The 19,576-nt window shown below is 35.3% G+C and overlaps 1 protein-coding gene across 1 annotated transcript in view; it reads left to right on the top strand.

The window, feature by feature from the left end:
- TMEM30A (transmembrane protein 30A) overlaps positions 1-19,576 on the top strand; it is a 32,963-nt gene that overhangs the window by 3,977 nt on the left and 9,410 nt on the right. The window contains exons 2-3 of the mRNA XM_012743157.3: positions 15,234-15,341; positions 17,858-17,965. Of these exons, the coding sequence (XP_012598611.2) occupies positions 15,234-15,341; positions 17,858-17,965 (216 nt within the window). The remainder of the gene's footprint in view (positions 1-15,233; positions 15,342-17,857; positions 17,966-19,576) is intronic.

Raw genomic sequence — 19,576 nt, forward strand, 5'->3', positions numbered from 1 at the left:
GACCCTGATTATTTTCTATTGCCCTAGTTTCTGATAAAAATGTATTTTTATCTATATTTTTACTCCTGTTTATTCTTAGATTATAAGATTTTTAAGGAGATTGTTTCTCTTCAGTGTTTAGTAATCTTTGTTTATACTTATCTTTTAGCTAAGAGTCAAGGAAGAAGTTAAAGCTTAGGCGTTTTATGTTAAGTTTGAAGATTTTAATATTCAACTTGATTTTGGTTACTTAGAAGCAGATGTTTGGAAATTAAGGTTTGTGCTGTTAATGTTTTAACTTATTTCTCAAGTAACTTTTATACTTAGAGCAAGAGATGACAAAGGTAAGTATGGCTGGCTGGAATGTTTTGTATGGCCCAGGAACTGAGAATGGTTTTACAGATGAACATTTGCAATCAATTTGATGATAGAGGATGCTAATTTTGAATCTCAATTATGTAAAATGTTATCCCCCCAAAAAGAATTACATTCTTCTCATTAGTAGACCTATGTTATAAAAAAATTGTACACATTATTATATTATTATATTTTGAAGTTCATCAATTAAAATTGGTGCAAATTTGTTTTCCCTCTTGTTACATAAGAACCTGTATAATATCCTTGACCTTGCCTTTTGTTTGCAAAGCCTGAAATATTTACTTCCTGGCCCTCTACAGAAAAGAATTGCCTGCTTCTGACTTAGTGTTTTAAAGAAACATACCGGCAAATTTAACTTTTGCTACAAAAATAGCCATGTTTAATGTACACGTTCTAATCCTCAGTAATTGTTCAAGATAGGTGTAATGACCCCTGGTAATTGCTTGTGTTCTATTGTCTTTGTACAGATTAAATAGATACAAAATACTTTAGCTAAATTTACTGTTAATCTAGGCTCAGGTAACATCATTCTTCATTTCTTTGTCACAGTCAGATAAAATTCAAGCAGCCTAAAAGAAAGTTGCTTTTGAAAGTTATACTTTGGTTACCTTTTGTCTTCTTTAGAGCCTCTGGAGAAGACTCCATGTAAATTCTTGAATGTGGAATAATCTGTTTAAGGGGGTACTTAAAATACCATTTTTTAACTTAATTTGATTAATGCTTAAAATGATTTACCTTATTATTCAGCATTTTGTTGAGTGACCTGTTTAAATCTTATTGATTTCCTTTTAGACAGATTTACATTCAAAATGGAAGTTTCCAGTCATCCTTTTATACAGTGTAAAAAATACATGTCCTTTAAATTTCTCCTTTTCTACCGCATTAAATTCTTAGTCTGTTTCTTAGGAATAGGATGTATTTTTAGAAATACTAAGAAGAAATGCCAATTTGGTTTAGATGAACAATTACAGTGGTAGGAAAACAAAGCTGAGAAATCGGATAACTCTTAAACTAATCTACTCATCTACATCTGTTCTGTTTTGTCTCTGGTTCTTTGTCTTTGAATGTAAAGCTAATGGGCAAGGCTCCAGACTGTCTTTGTATTCTGCACTGGCCTCATATGCTTTTGACATTGAATAAGCATTAATTTTTTAAAACAATGGAACTGTAGCTTCTCTTCCACTTGGTAGCCTTTTTTCTTTCCAGGATAGGAACTATTTACTTTAGTATGAACTTTGTTTGTTTTTTGAAAGCTGATGGGTTGTTATACGCCAAAGATTTTATTATAATCTTGACATTATGGTCAGGCTACCCTTGCATTTTAGGAGATAAAGGGTATAGCGATTATTTGGTGATAAAACTTATAAACTGAGTTAAATTTATTTAAGGGTTTTAATCAACATTGGGCATTTTTTGTTTACAAAGTGCATCTCTGGGTATAGTGAGCCATAGGAAAAGTTTGGGCATGGGACCTCCTTTTTTCTCTTTTTAAAGCAGAGGACCTTTCTTAAGGAGCCTGGAGTCTTTTGGGGAAGATGAGACAAACTCATTAATAGGAAAACTAATCATTCCTAGGTGAGTGGCACAGACAGAATATCCTTTAGTAGTTCAAAGGAAGATCACTTCTGACTCTTAATGACCATGGAAAGCTTTGCGTTGGAAATGGGCTTTGAGCTGGAACTTCAAGGATAAATAGCACTTCTGAAGGAGAGGTTTGGGTGTATTCCAAGGAAGGTGATTAATATGAGCAGTGATCTAGTGACAGGAAATCAAAAGGTGTATAGAGGAAATAGGAATAAGGGCAAATTAGCTGATGCCAGGTTGTGGATAGTTTTGGGTATTTGATAATGAATATATTAAATTAGGAAAGTGACATGATTGATATAGTATATATCAGTTAGGTTTTGGTTCAGCAAGGAATAACTTAAGATTTTCATTCTCATGTAAAATGCCTTAGGAACACAGTGTGCTGCTGATATGAAGGCTTTGTTTTGCTGAGTCCTCACTGTTTAGTTTAATGCCCTGCCATTCTTAGGAACTGGCTCTCATGCTCATGTTTCAGGATGGAGGTTAGGGTTCTAATTGCCTTTTCTCAGCAGTAGTGTGGAAAAAGGGATGAAGAACAAAGGGGTAAATGCCCTTTAAAGAAGGTTCTCGAAAGTTGCCACATACCACCTCCACTTAATGTCAAGGCCAGATTAGCTGCAAGGAAAGCTGAAAAAAAAAATACTTTTTATTTTGTTAACAAAGTTTGTAGCTAGTGAGAGTTTTATACTATGAAAGAAAAGTAGCACAGGGGTGAGGGTAGTTAGCAGTCACTGTAACACAGGGTTATAGTAATATTTATCTGGTGGTAGAATGGTATGTTGTCTGGATGAGAGCTAGGTCATCTGGATATGAGAGTCTGGTAGTTCAGAAACTGAAGCTGATAATGGTTGCATTTTTACATTTTTATAATATTGTGTTGAACTTGATTTCATAGTAAAAGGCATTAATTGCTGTTTTTTATGTGAAAAGCAAATTAGGCATGTGGCTTTGTTGATAAGTTTGGTTTGGTTGGTTTTTTTATTTTGTTTTGTTTTGAAGATAGGATCTCTGTCACCCAGGCTGAAATGCAGTGGTGCAATTGATGAGATCATGGCAGCCATGAACTCCTGAGCTCAAGGGATCCTCCCTCCTCAGCCTCCCAAGTAGCTAGGACTACAGGTATGCACCACCATGCCTGGATAATTTTTAATTTTTTTGTAGCAACAGGGTCTCATTGTGTTTCACAGGCTGGTCTTGAACTCCTGGCCTCAAGCGATTTGCCTTGGCCTCCTAAAGCACTGGGATTATAGGCTTGAGCCACTGTACCTGGCAATTTTTTTTTAAAAAAACAAGTTATAGAAAGAATATTGAATATCATTACCTTCCTCTTGTCTTCTTCAGCCTCTTTTTTCCATCTCTCTTCGGCATATAAATGTGCTCTAGTTTTTCCCCTTAAAAAAAAATCTGGGGGGCAGGGGCAATGTTTGTAGTCTTAACAATATTTGTACCCCCATAATATGATGAAATGAAAGGGAAAAAAATAATCCTATCTTGATTTTATGTAATAATAAAGCTATTAATAATGACTAACATTTTTTGAGAATTTACTCTGCCAAGAATTTTACATTCATTATGTGAGCTAATACAGTGACACTTAAAAAGGTAACATTATTTTCTCTAATTTTTTTGGTTGAGGGACTTCTGCTTAGGTCATCTAAAGTTTGTTAGCTGGTAAAAAGTGTGTGAGTGGAAACAGAACAAAGAGTTCAATATTTGACTTGTTAGAATGAGATACCTTTAGACATCCAAGTTGGAAATAATGAGTAGGCAGTTGAATATATGAGTTTAGAGTTTGGGAGGAGGTTGAGACCATAGTTTTACATTTTTGAAAGTTAATCAGCATAGATGTATAAAGGCATAAGATGGGAGAAAATCAAGAGTGAGTGATTTATAGGTCCAAGAAAAGTGAGAAGGTCCAAAGACAGCCGTGAGTCACACTAGTGTTTAGAGGATGGGAAAATGAGGAGGAGCTAGCAAAGGAGACTGAGCAGCCAGAGAGGTAGGAGAAAAACAAGGAAAGTGTGGTATCCTGCAAACCAGTTTCAAGGAAGAACACGTGAATAATCATGCTGAATGCTGCTGCTCATGGTTCACAGAAGAGCAAGACTGAGAGCTGACCTATGATTTAGTGACATTAAAAGCAGTGGTGACCCTCACAGTAAATGGCATCATCATCTTGGTTTTCCATGCCAGAAACCCTGGAAATCAACCTAAATGTATTTGCTTCATCCCATCTCTAGGCATTAAATTCTATTGGTTTTACTTCTCTATATTTTGTGAGTCTGTCTTCTCTTTTCCATCTTAGTTTATATTCTCAACATTTCTCACCTAGGTTATTGCACTAGCATTTTGTCTATTTTCTCTGCCGCTAGTCTGGCATTCTTTTTAGTCCCTTTCTGCATTGCTGCCAGAGTGACCTTTTTAAAAGGGGAGTCTGAATATCTCATTCTCTTGCTTAAAATTTCTTCTATGGCTGGCTCCCTCTAGCATTCAGAATACTGTTTAAACCCCTTCACATCGAATGTAATTTTCTTCATGATAGGTGACTTTCTACTTCTCTGGCCTCATCTCCTGCCACTCCCCTACCTTTTGCTCTAGCCATAGCAAACTACTGTAGTTTCTGGAATGTGGCATGCTGCTGATAGATCTACCTGAAATGATTTTCCTTTTCTTATTCTACCATGTTTTTGAAACTTAATTCCTATCAATATTATGGAAAGTTTTCCCTGATTTCTTTGTTTCCCCATCCAATAGATATGCTTCTTCCAGGTTCCATAAGTACTGGCTTGTGGCGTGTCTGTTATTTCCTGTAATAATTGATAAATGTGACTTTCTGCCCCGCTAGTCTGTAAATTCTTTTGTAGCACAAACAATATATATTTTTTCATTTTGTATTCTCATCCTGTAGCACAGTGCCTCACCTAACATGGACTCAGGTATGAATTAATGAAAGAAACTCAGTACAATCAAGACATCTTTAAACAGTTCATTGAGAGTTTATTGATCATCTGAATGGTATTATGGCTCTGAAGGGTTACTAAAATTAGTCAATGAAAATCTTATATACTATAAGATCAAACTTGTATAACTATGATATCCATCTATATATAAAAACAAAACAAATTTGCTTGTTGAACAATAATAGAGGGATTGCTGAAAATTTAACAAACGTGTTGATTGGCAAATACTGCAGCAAAGATGGGAAGTGCATGATTTAAAAAATGGCATGAAATACTCCCAAACACACATATTTTTTGAGGCTGAAGGAAATACTGTTACATATTTGTTAATTCTGAAAAATTGGAAATTCTAGACCAACTACCAGTTACATAGATTATAGTTAATTTCTAAAATTAATTAAAATGTACAAATGATTATGTGACATTAATTGTATCTAATAGCATTGTTCATCAATATACTGAACAACTTGACTTTTGTTCTAAGCTTTCAGGTCTTACATTATATACAATTATATTTAGTTTTAAAAAATGTTCTGAAATTGTTTGTTTCATCTTGATTTTTTGAAAGATATGATGTAATTTTTCTTCTCCTTTTTAAAAATCTGGCATGAGCTCTCAAAGTTTGAATTATGATGGAAGTAATGAAAGTGAAATTCAAGAATAGTAAGGATATTGCTAGGAAGAATTAGTAGCATGTGGGGATTAATGTCAAACATGATGCCAAGATTTTGAGGTTGGATGCTTGGGACAATGGTGGTACCATATACAGGTATCAATCAAATAACCCTAGGTCAGTTGTGAGGTTAAGGGATCCAATGAACTATCATTATGGGTTTTTTTTTTTTTTTTTGAGTCAAGTGTTTAGTGAAGCATAACCAAAGAAGATTAACATCATATATGTAAAGTGTATCTTTCAAAAGATCACTGTGGATTTGAAATAGAGATGGAAGGAGATTCAAGTGGAAAGGAAGATATATTCAACAAAGTACATCTAGGTACATAAAAATTGGACTGGATATAGAGACAAGACCAGTGCTGATTCAGAAAGGGTGATATAATGGGTGGCATATGACATGAGGCAGCATGAGAATATTGTTGAGGGGTAACCCTGGATACAAAGGCAAAGGCCAGTACTATTTGAATATTACTTATATGACTATACAAAAACAGTGTTTTTTGTATGGAAAAGACCATGTATTTCCTTAAATACAAAGCCTTACTTTATTCATATTATTTATTTCTTTGATCTACCCTATTTTATAGCTGGGGCATACTTAACAAAGCCCTTTTCATCAGTTGTGTCCTAAGCAGTTTTTATAACTTGGTTACTCAGTAAGACTTTTAGTAAGACTTTTGAGGAGTAAACTAAAACTTCATGGTGGAATTTATTTATTTTTTGGTTTGTTTGTAGAAATGAATTAAATGCCATATATAAAACTTTGTGTATAGAAATTTGTAATAAAATTATATTTCCAACTCTAATAATCAAGATGGTCCTGGAATGATGGCTACTTATCATGACAAAATTATTGTTAAGCTTTATTTTAGGTAAAAAAATATGAAGATTTGATAGTACTATTTAAAATGTTAGCATATTAATGATTGGCACCGATTTTATTTTATTTATTTATTTATTTTTGAGACAGAGTCTCCCTTTGTTGCCCAGGCTAGAGTGAGTGCCATGGCGTCAGCCTAGCTCACAGCAACCTCAAACTCCTGGCTCAAGCAATCCTCCTGCCTCAGCCTCCCGAGTAGCTGGGACTACAGGCATGCGCCACCATGCCCGGCTAATTTTTTGTATATATATTAGTTGGCCAATTAATTTCTTTCTATTTTATAGTAGAGACGAGGTCTCGCTCTTGCTCAGGCTGGTTTCGAACTCCTGACCTCGAGCAATCCGCCCGCCTCGGCCTCCCAGAGAGCTAGGATTACAGGCGTGAGCCACCGCGCCCGGCCTCCGATTTTATTTTAAAATATAATGTGTTACATTGACATTCATATTTAAATTATGGTATATTATTTAAGATTATGGGAAGCGACAGTGCAGTCAGCGGGAAAAACAGCAACTTTGGCACTAGACATATTTGATTCTATCACTATTATGGATTGAATCATGTTCCCCTAAAAGATAGGTTGAAATCCTAATTCTTAGTACCTGTTAATGTGACCTTATTTGGAAATGAGGTTTTTGCAGATGAGACTGTTAGGGTAGGCCCATATCTGGTATATCTGGTATGCTTATAAGAGGAAACAGAGGGAAGACAGAGATGTAGAAAGAATGCCATGTAATAACAGAGGCAGAGATGGAGTGATGCAGTTGCTAGCCAAAGAACTCGAAGAATTGTTGGCCACTGCCAGAAACAAGGAAGAGGCAAGGAAAGTTTTTACTCAGAGCCCTCAAAGGGAGTATGGCCCTGCTGACACTTTGAGTTTGTACTTATAGCCTCCAGAACAGCGAGAGACTGAATTTCTCTTGTGCTAAGACAACCATTTTGTAGTAATTTGTTACAGCAGTCCTAGAAAAGTGATGTAGTCACATATTAGCTTTGGTCTTGGGCACCTCTGAATCTCACTTTCCTCATTTGTAAAAGACTAAGAACAGTTCTGGCATGGAGTACGTATTTGGGAAATAATTGCTAGCTTTGCTATTGCTGTCCTTTCGTCAAAGACAATCTACATTTATATATTACCTAATTCATTTATCATTTCCAAGTTTGAGACTGTGACTTACTGAGTGGATTAGAAGTAAGAGCTTTGCTTAATGATTCCCACTTAGATTTTCTAATTTATAGAAACACTAAATTTCATATGTCCCATAGAATTTTTTAGGATGTAAAGGATTAAGCTTTTTTGTAATTCTAAGTTTAGAACTAAGCTTTTAATGATATTTTTGAACTAATCTTCAAAAATAAAATGATCTAGAGTGACTATGAGTTTTCTAAAAAGTCATTTCAACTGCTAACTTTTATGAGGTTCTAAATAATTTAAATACAGTTATTTGTTTCTTCTACCCCCTTTGTATGATTACTAAATCCTAGTTTTATAATTGCTTTTTGGAGTAATTAGGTTAATCTGGTGCTGTCCTGTTTCTCTGTATTTGAGGGGGAGGAGGATATTTTGCTACATTGATGTATTATCTATTTAATAAAAAGGAAGCATTTTAGGTACTTTAAAAATATAATCTGTCATGGGATTAAAAATGTTCAGTACTCTGGGATACCCTCTGCCTTATTGTACCTCTTTTACTTTTCTTACTCTCAAAGTCCATACCCACCTTGTCTCATATCAGGGCCTAGATTATACAAATTACTTAGTCTACACTAAGTAACCTCTGTGGAAAACTTAGTGGTATCACTAATCTTTGAGTCTTGGGTAGGAAGGGAAGTGTAACTTACATTACTTCCTCTTAGGCAAGAACATGGACAACTGCTCAGCTCTTATAGCCTTCTCTTTTTCCCTGACAATGCAGTAAAATTTGCTACTGTGGTGTCACACCAGTGGCACTAGTATGGCTCATAAAACTAAAGTTTTCTGCTCTAATCATCTAGAAGGGGTTAATGTCATGATCTTCCTAGCTCCAGCTAATGTCTGCTATACCTGATATCACCTGAACGAGCTTCTTTGATATTTCTGTACCTCATTCGAGGTATCAGTGTCCCTATGAAGGGTGCTATCTCTTGAACTTTTCAATGCTGCCATAACCAGGAATTCTAGAGTTCTGGAATGGCACTCTCCATGTTTTTTCACCTGGGCTACAAAGCCATACTACTCTGGCCTATAGTGGCTCAAAGTCACAAAAGCTATCCCTTTAGCTTCTACTTTGCAGTCTAATTACACTTTTTTTTTTTTTTTTTGAGACAGAGTCTCACTCTGTTGTCCAGGCTAGAGTGCTGTGGTGTCAGCCTAGCTCACAGCAACCCTAAACTCCTGAGCTCAGGCGATCCTGCTGCCTCAGCCTCCCAAGTAGCTGGGACTACAGGCATGTACCACCATGTCCGGCTAATTTTGCCTATATATTTTTAGTTGGCCAATTAATTTCTTTCTATTTTTAGTAGAGGTGGGGGTCTTGCTCTTGCTCAGGCTGGTTTCAAACTCCTGATGTTGAGCGATCCTCCCGCCTCAGCCTCCCAGAGCAATAGGATTACAGGTGTGAGCCACTGCGCTTGGCCTGACCTAAATTTTTCTTATTACTGATTGTAGTTGTTTATAGATGAAAACTATAAGAAAATTAGATAACTTGAGAACCCCAGATTGATTCTCAGATTTTTATTTCTAATTCATAACTTTATTTAAAGTCCTAAATTTATGTACACTTTGGGTCTATTTATATGCTAAGTCCTCAGATATAGTCTCTCTTTGTACCGTCTCCCTATAGATAACGTCTACTCAGCAGTTCTCCTGGAGAAATTTGTGGACTACTAGACTAGGTTGTGTTTCCATGTGTTTTACTTCTTGTATCAAAACATCTATTCCATTTTAATAATTATTTTCTATATTAGACACTGAACTCTAGGAGGTCAGGTACTTGGCTGAATCCTCAATACCTGGAATATATGGGTACTCACTAAATAGTAGGTAAATGAAGATTACATCATGATGGGACATTCAGAAAGAAATGAAAGTCCCATTTCCTGGACTCTCTTTTTAATCTGTTTATTTGCAAATATTTGATTATGTTACATTCTTCAAAAATCACTCCAGTTCTTTATTTCCTGCAGGACATTTTAACACTCAGGGTTACTTAGCTTTCAGAGACTTTATTGTCAGCATCAGTAACCAACTCTGGCTAGCTAAGACAGGAAAGGAATTTATTAGAGGAGGATTGGGTAGCTTTCACACAAAATGGGTGGGAAGTCCAAAGGATCAAGTTTAGAGACAGGTGGGAAGTAAGGGAGATTTGAAAGCATAAACAATCTGGTTCACAAGCCACAGCTGCTACAGAGTTCTCACTGCTCAACTACTGCTGTAGCTGCTAATTTAATCACACCCACTCTTGTCTTTGTCTCCCAGGATTCCGTGATTTATGTGGGAGTATCTGCTGAGTCTATATCTTGTGCCTTTGTACTAGCTACCTACCATGAGGTTAGGGAGAGAAAGGACCCAGCTCTCCCTTTGGTTTCTGAAGTGGGAGGTGGGGCCCTGCAGCCCTTCAAAACTCTCACAGTGGAGAATTCCACAATACTTGCAAGTGTGTTTGGATGCTAGGCAACTTAACAAGAATAATAAAACAAATTATAATTATCTATCAGAGGTTTCTCTTCATTCTTATGATCTGAAGGTTCTGAGTTTGTGTATCAGAAAGGACATGTCTATTTCATGAGAGCATAGTGTTGGAGACAGGCAGGGCTGGGTTCTTTCTCAGAATTACTAGTTGGGTGATCTTGGGAAAATTACTAAACCTTCCCAAGTGACAGTTGCCTGGTTTAAAATAAGGAAAATACTTTGTAGGGCTCTTGTACTTTTAAAATGAGATGATACGTATTAAGTACTTATAATGCCTGGAAGTTAGTACGTATTCAATAAACAGTGAAACACTGTGTTATTATGGTACCAGTTTACCTTCTTAGCCTTGTCTCATTTCCTTCCAACATGAAAACTCTTCATAAATCCAAAATATTTATGCTCATTTTTGTGAATATATGTTGTGCTTTCCACCTTCTTTGTTCTCCACATGTCCCCTTTTTTCTCTTTTTTCCATCTTTCTTTTATGTATGGCTCTGTTCAAGTCCTCGTTTCTTCTCAGTAAGAACGGTCCTTTATGCCATCCATTTTGGCACTTAGAATTTTAGTAGTTTTCTTTGTATTCATATGCTATCTTTGATAAAGTAGTCTACTAGAGGGCAAAGGGGACTGACTGTTCTTGAGGAAAAGGTAATTTAGTGGAAGGAATATTGGGCTTGCAGTCACAAATTCTTGGTCCTAGCCTAGCACCAACTTTTGCTTTTTGTGTGACGTTGGGCAAGATTCTGAATGTGTTATTTTTATATAAAATGGAGGTAGCACTATAGGATTTTGGTGAGGAGCAGATGATATATGTGTACGAAAGAAAGGCTATGTAAACTGTTTAAAGTATGATTGCTTTTGTATGTATCTTGAACCTTATATCATGCTTTTCACATAGAATGGCTTAATATGTTAAGGATAATGATTGTTTTAGATAGCTTTTTCAGATTTTCCTGGAATCAAAAGACATGTAATTTTTTATACATTTAAAAATTGTAATCAACAGATTGTGATGAAAGTATTATAGCTATCCTTTGATTTTGTTCAAGTGTAATTTAGTATTTAGTGATTATTCTTGATTCTAACAAAATGTTCAGTTTTATTATACTGTGGTATAATTTATTAGATTTCAAATTCTTTTTATTCAGTTAAATGAAAAATATATCTCCTTACTTAATCACAACTGATGATCTCTTTCAGACTTTGCCCTAGCAACTAATTCTAAAGAATGATTTGAGAGGTTTCTGTTCAAAAGTATACAATATGGAAATTGGCCCAGCTGTCAACTTTTTTTTAAAAAACAAATCCTTAGATTAGTATTAAGAAAGAGGGAGAAAATATACAGAGACTTAAAAATATGGTTTGTTCTTCTAAATCATCTCAGTTTTCATCCCTTCAGTGTCATAAAACTTGATGTTTAAGTGAACTGTTGTGCATGAATAGACCCTACATGCGAAGTTGTGGCCCAGTAGGTCTAGTGAAAAATTGTATAGGTTTTGCCTATACATTCATTTAGGAGTCCTGTGTTATTAGTTTGTTTTAGTTATGTGCCTTGATTCTTTCCAGTGAAAGAAAATTTTCTCTAAATAAAGTTTCACTAGTAAATAAGCTTCGATGGAAAACATTTTTAAGGAGAATCTATCAGAATTTGACAAAACCAAGTTTTATTAAGCCACAGTATGGTTTTTCAAAAGTGTGTTGTAATTGGATGCTAGCTCCATTTTCTAGATATATATTTTAACCTTCTTTTCTTTTTTCAATTATAAAGAGAAATTGAACATCCATATAAAGTTTATATGTTCAGTTTTTTTTCAGAAATAAAGATTAGATGACTAATTTTTTATGTTACTAAGTTATGAATAATTAGAACTGTTCAACATAAAATTCTTACTTATCAAGAGAATGAGAAGACAATATTTTCTCCACAGATTGGGAGATAATATTTGCAGATGGCATACTGACAAAAGATGATTATCCAAAATATACAAAGAACTCTTAATACTCAACAATAAGAAAATGAACAACCTGATAAAAAATGAGCACAAGACTTGAATATACACCTCACCAAAGAGAATATACAGTGTCTTAATCAGCTGGGGCTGCTATAACAAAATACTATAGACTGGGTGGCTTGAACAACAGACATTTATTTCTCATAATTCTGGAGGCTGGGAAGTCCAAGATCAAGGTACTAGTAGATTCTGTTCATAGTGAAAGTCTTCTTACTGGACTGTAGATGGCTGTCTTCTTCCTTGTCCTCACATGATAGAGATTGAGACAGATCTGGTTTTTCTTCCTCTTCTTATAAGGACATTAATCCCATGATGGTGGCTCCACCCTCATGACTTCATGCAAATCTAATTACCTTTCAAAGGCCCCACTTCCAAATACCATCACACTGGGAGTTAGGGTTTCAATATAAATTTTTGGAGAACACAAACATTCAGTCTATACATGCAGATGGTAAGTAAGCATATAAAACGTGCTCAACATCATCTATCATCATGTCGGATTTTAGTCTGAATTGTCAGTTTTTGGCACACCCACAGCCGAAGAATGACCAGACATGCCAAAGTTAGGCAAGCATGAAAATGAGGTTTATTGAGGAGAGAAAGATAGGATAATAGGGCAAGAGCAAGATAAAGGTTTACAGAGTGTGATACATAGGCCACAGATGAGACCAGACCATTGTCTCAGCAAAGGAAGAGCAAAGGGAAGGACTCAAAAAGGGCCTGGTTACGGTCAGCATCTTGTTTTTTAGTGCCCGTATTGGGACCTCCCTCATGGCTCTGACGTCTCCATGGAACCACTTTGATTGGACAGTTGGGAGTTGCATGACCTGAGTCTTACTGCGTATGCAGATCTCCCATGAGCCTCTCTGAAAGCCCATTGGAGGGAAGTGAATTTTAGCAGCACCGATTTTTGTCCTTAGGAGACCTGGAATCCCTCGCTATCTACCTAACAATTAGGGAATTACAAATTAAAACAACCGTGAGATACTACTGCATACCTAGTAGAGTGTTAAAAACCCAAAACACTGACAACAAATGCTGGTGAGAATGTGGAACAACAGGAACTATCATTCAGTCCTGGTGGGAATGCAAAATGGTACAGCCCCTTTGAAAGACAGTTTGACAATTTGTTACAAAAGTAAACATACTCTTACAGTATAATCCAGTAATTGCACTCTTTGTATTTACCCAAGTGAGTTGAAAACTTACCTCCATATAAATACCTGCACATGGATGTTTATAGAAACTTTATTCATAATTGTCATACCTTGGAAGTAACCAAGATATCCTTTAGTAGGTGAATTAATAAATATCCAGATGGTGGAATGTTATTCAGTGCTAAAAAGAAATGATCAATGAACCCATGAAAAGATGTAGAATTCTAAATGCATATCACTAAGTGAAAGAAGCTTCTCTGAAGTGGTTACATATTCTACGATTCCAACTATATGACATTCTGGAAAAGGCATAACTATGGAGACAATAAAAAGATTAGTCATTGCCAAGAGTTAGCAGGGAAAGAGGGATGAGGATTTTTAGTATACAGAGAATTTTTACAGCAGTGGGACTATTCTGTATTATATTATAGTGGTAGATAGATGTCATTATACATTTGCCAAAACCCATAGAACATACAGCACCAAGAGTGAACCCAAATGTAAACTCTGAACGTCGGGTGATGATGTGTCAGTGTAGGTTCATCAATTATAACAAGTGTACCACTGTGGTATGAGATGTTGACAGTGGGGGAAGTTGTGCATGTGTGTGGGGCAGAGGGTACACGGGAACTCTGTACTTAATGTTCAATTTTGCTGTGATCCTAAAAGTATAAAAAAAAAAGGTCTATGTACAAATTTTCATGTTCATAATATGAAATTTAGTTATCAGGCCAAGTCTTCTGACATCAACCAGTACACTGCAATTCAGTTCTGCTACTAAGCACCCTGTATCAAACTCCACAGGTTTAAGGACCTAGTACCCAACAAGACTGCCCTTGCTTCAGACACCAACTGCAAGTCAAGTCCCTGGTCCACTCACCCTTCTTTCCAACTGGCTTCAAATCCAGGGAGTTTGTTCCCAAGACTCTCCTTGCTATCTCTCCATGAGACTTGCTTCACCTCAGATGCTGGTCGCAAGTTTGGTAATCTCCAGGTCATCCACACTTCTGACCAACTGACTGTATTCGTGGAAGAGATACATATGGTGGGGTTTGGGAGATCATCAACACAGAGCTTCATGCCCTTTCCCTATATATGCAGAGCACATCACCTTCCTGGCGCATCAACAAGTTCACCAACCAGAAGGCTTCCTTTCACTTCATTGTTCAGAGTTTTTTTTGGAACTTCATGATGTAGGCATGATTGATTGAACATTGGCTAACTGGTTGAACAAAATTTCCAGCCCCACTTTCCTTCCCAGAGATTGGGCTGGGCCATAGCCCCTAATCATACCATTGGTCTTTCTGGTGACCAGCTGCCTTCCTGAGCCATCTCCTTGAGTAAACTCTGTTGTGAATCAAGGGGCTTATGAATAACAAAGATACTCCTATCACCTGGGAAGCAAGGGTAAAAACTTCCTGCCAGGAACCCAAGATAAAGACAAATTTAACACCAGGTCTTGAAAAAATAGTAGCCCTTGAAAACTTAATAGTTTATTTATTTATTTTTTTGTATTTGAAAGTCTACCATGGAAAGCTAAGGTGACTGAAAAGTATTTAAGAATGAAAGATTTAAGAGGACATGCTGATTTATTTATTAATCTAGTATTTTAATAGTTTAGACTTTATAGCTATTTAAATCTTTATGCATTAAGCAGTTTTGAATTTTACTTTTATGATTTTATGCATGAATGTGTTTTTCTTGGTAAAAAGGAGAGAGGACTACTTGGAAAGGTCAACCAGTAGAACAACAGAGGAATGACCCTTTATAGTTTTACTACCTCACCCTGTCTAAATAAACAGATGACCTTAAAAACAGTGTTTGTCCGGGCTTTAGCTTGCTTCATTGGACTTATTTTCCCTTTTAATAGCAAGGTATTTCAGAGCATTTTAGGTATCTACTTTGTCCAAGGAAATGCTTATATTTTTTTCTTGCAGATTGATTATACCGGAACAGAGCCTTCCAGTCCCTGCAATAAATGTTTGTCTCCTGATGTGACACCTTGCTTTTGTACCATTAACTTCACACTGGAAAAGTCATTTGAGGTCTGTGTTTCCAAGTAACGTGTTAGAAAAAAACATGCTTTTGAAAATACTGACGTTGTACTAAATGTTTTTTACTAGGTATTTTCTTTTTGTAGAGAAGTCACTTTAATGTATTGGAATCTGTATACTTTTGAGGAAGATTGTTTTATGTTTGGCTGTTGCATTTTGCTCTCTGGTAATTGAACACATTTATTTGAATGGTTTCCTTTAGTTAGTACTTTGTAGATAAAATTGGATAAAATTTATCTACTTTGTAGATAAAAAGGATAAAATCATATTTTATCCTTTCACTGGAAAATTTTATAACTGTATAAATCAATTTTGTATCAAGTTTATATGTACTGTAGTTTTTAAATTACTGCTCAAATTGTTTTATATACTTTTAATGCTAAAACAAGTTTTACTTTAGAAAATAAATACTAATTTTCCCATCATTTAATTGAATTTTTATGAGATATGAAGAATTTAAAAAATACAAACACTTATTAGAACCTTATTGATTTCATTGTGGTACGCAGTTAGAAATCCATCTGTGTGTGCATGTGTCTGTATTTTGTGTTCACGCTGATCTGCTGTTCTTCTTGGTAACTGAGCATATGCTAACGGACATAAAGATTCAGAATAGGCATGAAAAGACCAGTTTGTACTCTCTTCTACCTGAAAACTGTTATTCAGGGAGTAAAACTCCTTTAATACATATCAACTTTTTATATTTTCTACTCTTGAGATTTTCTTAAGGCAGTGATGACTTTGTTGGTCATCTGGTTGTCTCTGGTAGATGGTTGCCATCTAGTGGCTATAAATGCTCTTGCACAGAGCTAAAGGGCAGGATAATGCTGCCTTTGGGAAAAAACATAGAAACAAATTTGGTAGAAGATAGAAATTTAATTATTTAACTTTGTTTCAACAGAGATAAAATAAAAATGTGAAGCATCTTTGTAAGTCCGTTGTTTTTCAATGTGATGGGCAAACTCTAAATATGCAATAAGTTTTGCTTTTGTCAAAAAAGGCAAAATTGAAGTAATGAAATACTTGTAATGATTTAGCAGCTGCATTAGTCCCGCCCCATTCAAATAACACTTATTCCAGAAATTACCTTCTGTAGAGATGATTAACCTCAGATTCTTTCTCTTGTGAGGTCTATGTTTCTTCACAAGCCCAAACTTTAAATTGGACTAAAGTCTTTTAAGCAAACTTCAAGTAGGTTATTTTAACTTAGAATTTATTGAAAGGATTGCTTTTTTAATTTGCAAATTGAATTTACTGTATGGATTCTTAATTGAGATAATACTTTTTTTAAAAAGCATATTCATTTTCTCTGTGTGATGTAATTTTGATACTCCCTGCCTTCCCCAAAAAGGTTTTTATGTAAACATTTCCTTTATATAGAGTGGGAAAATTTGCATGGTTTGACACTTGAAATCAAGCTTTAAGTAAACGATGCTAGGAAGGTAGCAAGTCAAAACATACTTATAATGTTAATTCCTTTTAATTGAGGATAAGAATATAGAAAATAGACATTGCAAACAGAAAGGAGAAAATACTGTTTTTGCTACCTCTAAAAATTCTAGTCATTTGGGATGATTTCTTAGTATCTTATAAATAATTGTAGTATATGTATTGTTGTGTATGTTACCCTTTTTTCCCAAGTTATTTTGAAGTTGGCTCCACTAAATAAATACATTAAAGTATTTTTTATTATTATAAAGCGACTCATTATCTTAGATACTTTACTAATTGCTAGTTTAATTGCTAATATTATATAGTATCCTATGGAGAAATTTATTATATCCCAGTTCAAGTTCAGAATTTACTTAGACAAAAAACGAAACTTTGATTATTATCCCTCTGAAAAGTTGGTGCTACTTGGGTGAAGATCAGTCTGAATTGGAGAAAATTTTAAATTGAAAGTAGCTCAGAGTAGGCTACTAGATTCAGTGAAGATTGTTTTTTTGTTTGTTTGTGTTTTGAGACAGGATCTTGCTCTGTTACCTGAGCTGGAGTGCAGTGGCATCATAATCACTCACTGCAACCTCAAACTTCTAGCAACAGGCGATTCTCCTGCCTCAGCCTCCCAAGTAGCTGAGATTACAGGCACATGCCACCATGCCTGGCTAATTTTTCTACTTTCTGTAGAGATGGAGTTTCCCTCTTGCTCAGACTGGTCTTGAACTCCTGGGCTCAAGCAATCCTCTCCCCAAAGCCTCCCAAAGTGTTAGGATTACAGGCGTGAGCCACCGTGCCAGGCCAGAAGGTTGTTTTTTAGTGTAAATAGTACTTCTCTGAAGTCATTAAGGGTAGTTTCAAAGTTTATTTTTGAATTTTTGTGATATACCTTCTTTAACCTTATTTACAACTGCACCATTTTAGATTGCTAAGTACTGACAGAATTCACCGCACCTGTCATCACAAATTGTAAACTAGTGAAGTCTAAATTACATAGCTTTTATGTATACACAAAACAAGTTTATATATAATGGTTTTTATATGAAAATATTTTCTCTCTGTTTCTCTAGGGCAATGTGTTTATGTATTATGGACTGTCTAATTTCTATCAAAACCATCGTCGTTATGTGAAATCTCGAGATGATAGTCAACTAAATGGAGATTCTAGTGCTTTGCTTGTAAGTAAAATGATGAATTAGGAAAATGTGTTATCTGTGAAATAAGAACATGTAATACCTGTTCAGTTAGAATTGTTGAAGTATTTTATATTAGGATGAAATTAAAGTATTACTTGTCATTTATAGTTTGTATAGTGAGGGTTTGTAGTTAAAATATTTTTTTCCTGGAATTTACACGATAATGACTTCATGCAGCCAGAGGATGCATTACTACCTGCTTGTTTCTATGGAGTAGTGTCATTGGGATTTTTTTCTTCATTAATTTATTTGTAATAGAATTTTGATGAGTCTAACATTCTGAGTGTGTAAATATGATCTGCTTGAGTTTATTCATTATTACCACACTAGGTAGGAGAATATGTAAACTAGCTGCTTTTCATTTCTGGGGTTGTGTTTTAAAATTGAACATACCTCCCCACTGTGGGAAACCTGAGCAGTAAAGTTCAAAAGGTGGATTACTGAAAAGCTGTCTGAAGAGCTTTTAGAAAAAATTGATTCCAGAATTCCTTTAAGTCTAATATGTCAGTATTTTTAAGGATGGAGCTCTATAATATCTGTTTTTAATAAGCTCCCCTTCTGATGCCCAGCCTGGTTTGGGAATCTGTGGACTAGGGGATCTTAATTTCTTGACTGTTGTCCAACTTTCTTTAGTAGTGTTTAGTATCTAAGTATTTTATATTACTGTTGTCAATGCAGTGAATAGGTGATGTGAGCTATGCATAATCCTCCATTCTGATCACATATTATTTCTCCCTCTTGTCATGCTCCAGCTTACAGTCAACTTTACTTCCTCAGGAATAACAAGTTCTTTCTTAGTGGCATGTGCTTAAAATTCTCTTCTGCCTGTTCTTCACACAGCTGGCTCCTACCCTTTTTTAGGTCCTTACATGATACTTCCTCCAGAGTCAAGCTTCTCATTACCATATATTCTAAAGCAGCTCTTCCTACCCTGTCCCCATTAATCCCTCACACAGCATATTTATAACAGTGTGATTTGTAATTATATATTTGTTTAGTTATTTATTATCTGTCTTTGCAATGCTGTAAGCTCGTGAGAGCAGGGAGCATGACTTTCTTTAATCACTATTTACTAAGCACCTGCCTGGTGCTCAGTACATGGAAGGCATTTGATAAATATTTGTTGAGTGAATACAGACATCTTTATCATGGCTCTTATTTTGTATTTTAGTTGGTTATGTATTGATCTATTTCCTCTGTACATTGTGAGTTGCATAAAAACAAGGATTGATTCTGTTTCTCATACCTTGTATGATGTGTAGTACATATTAGGTACTCATTAAATAGCTTTAGTAAGCCAGTTAATGCAAAGCACCTAGCATTGTTTATTTTAGTACCTGACACATAGGCAGTAAATAATATTTTTCTTTCTTTTAATACTACTTAAGAATTTGGTGGCTAGAAAATATACTTACCCTAATGTGAGTTTATTTATATTTAATAACCTTGTTCTTTTAAAATCACAGTTTTCATCAAAACATTCATAAAGTAATAAGCCAGTTATGTATTGTCTCTTTTCATGATCTCAGAGTACTAACTTTATCAATATAGATGGCTTAGGGACCAAAAAGCTGAAAAGTCAAAATATTGAAG

This window comes from Microcebus murinus, chromosome 5, assembly GCF_040939455.1.
Source record: "Microcebus murinus isolate Inina chromosome 5, M.murinus_Inina_mat1.0, whole genome shotgun sequence".
Classification (NCBI taxonomy): Eukaryota; Metazoa; Chordata; class Mammalia; order Primates; family Cheirogaleidae; genus Microcebus; species Microcebus murinus.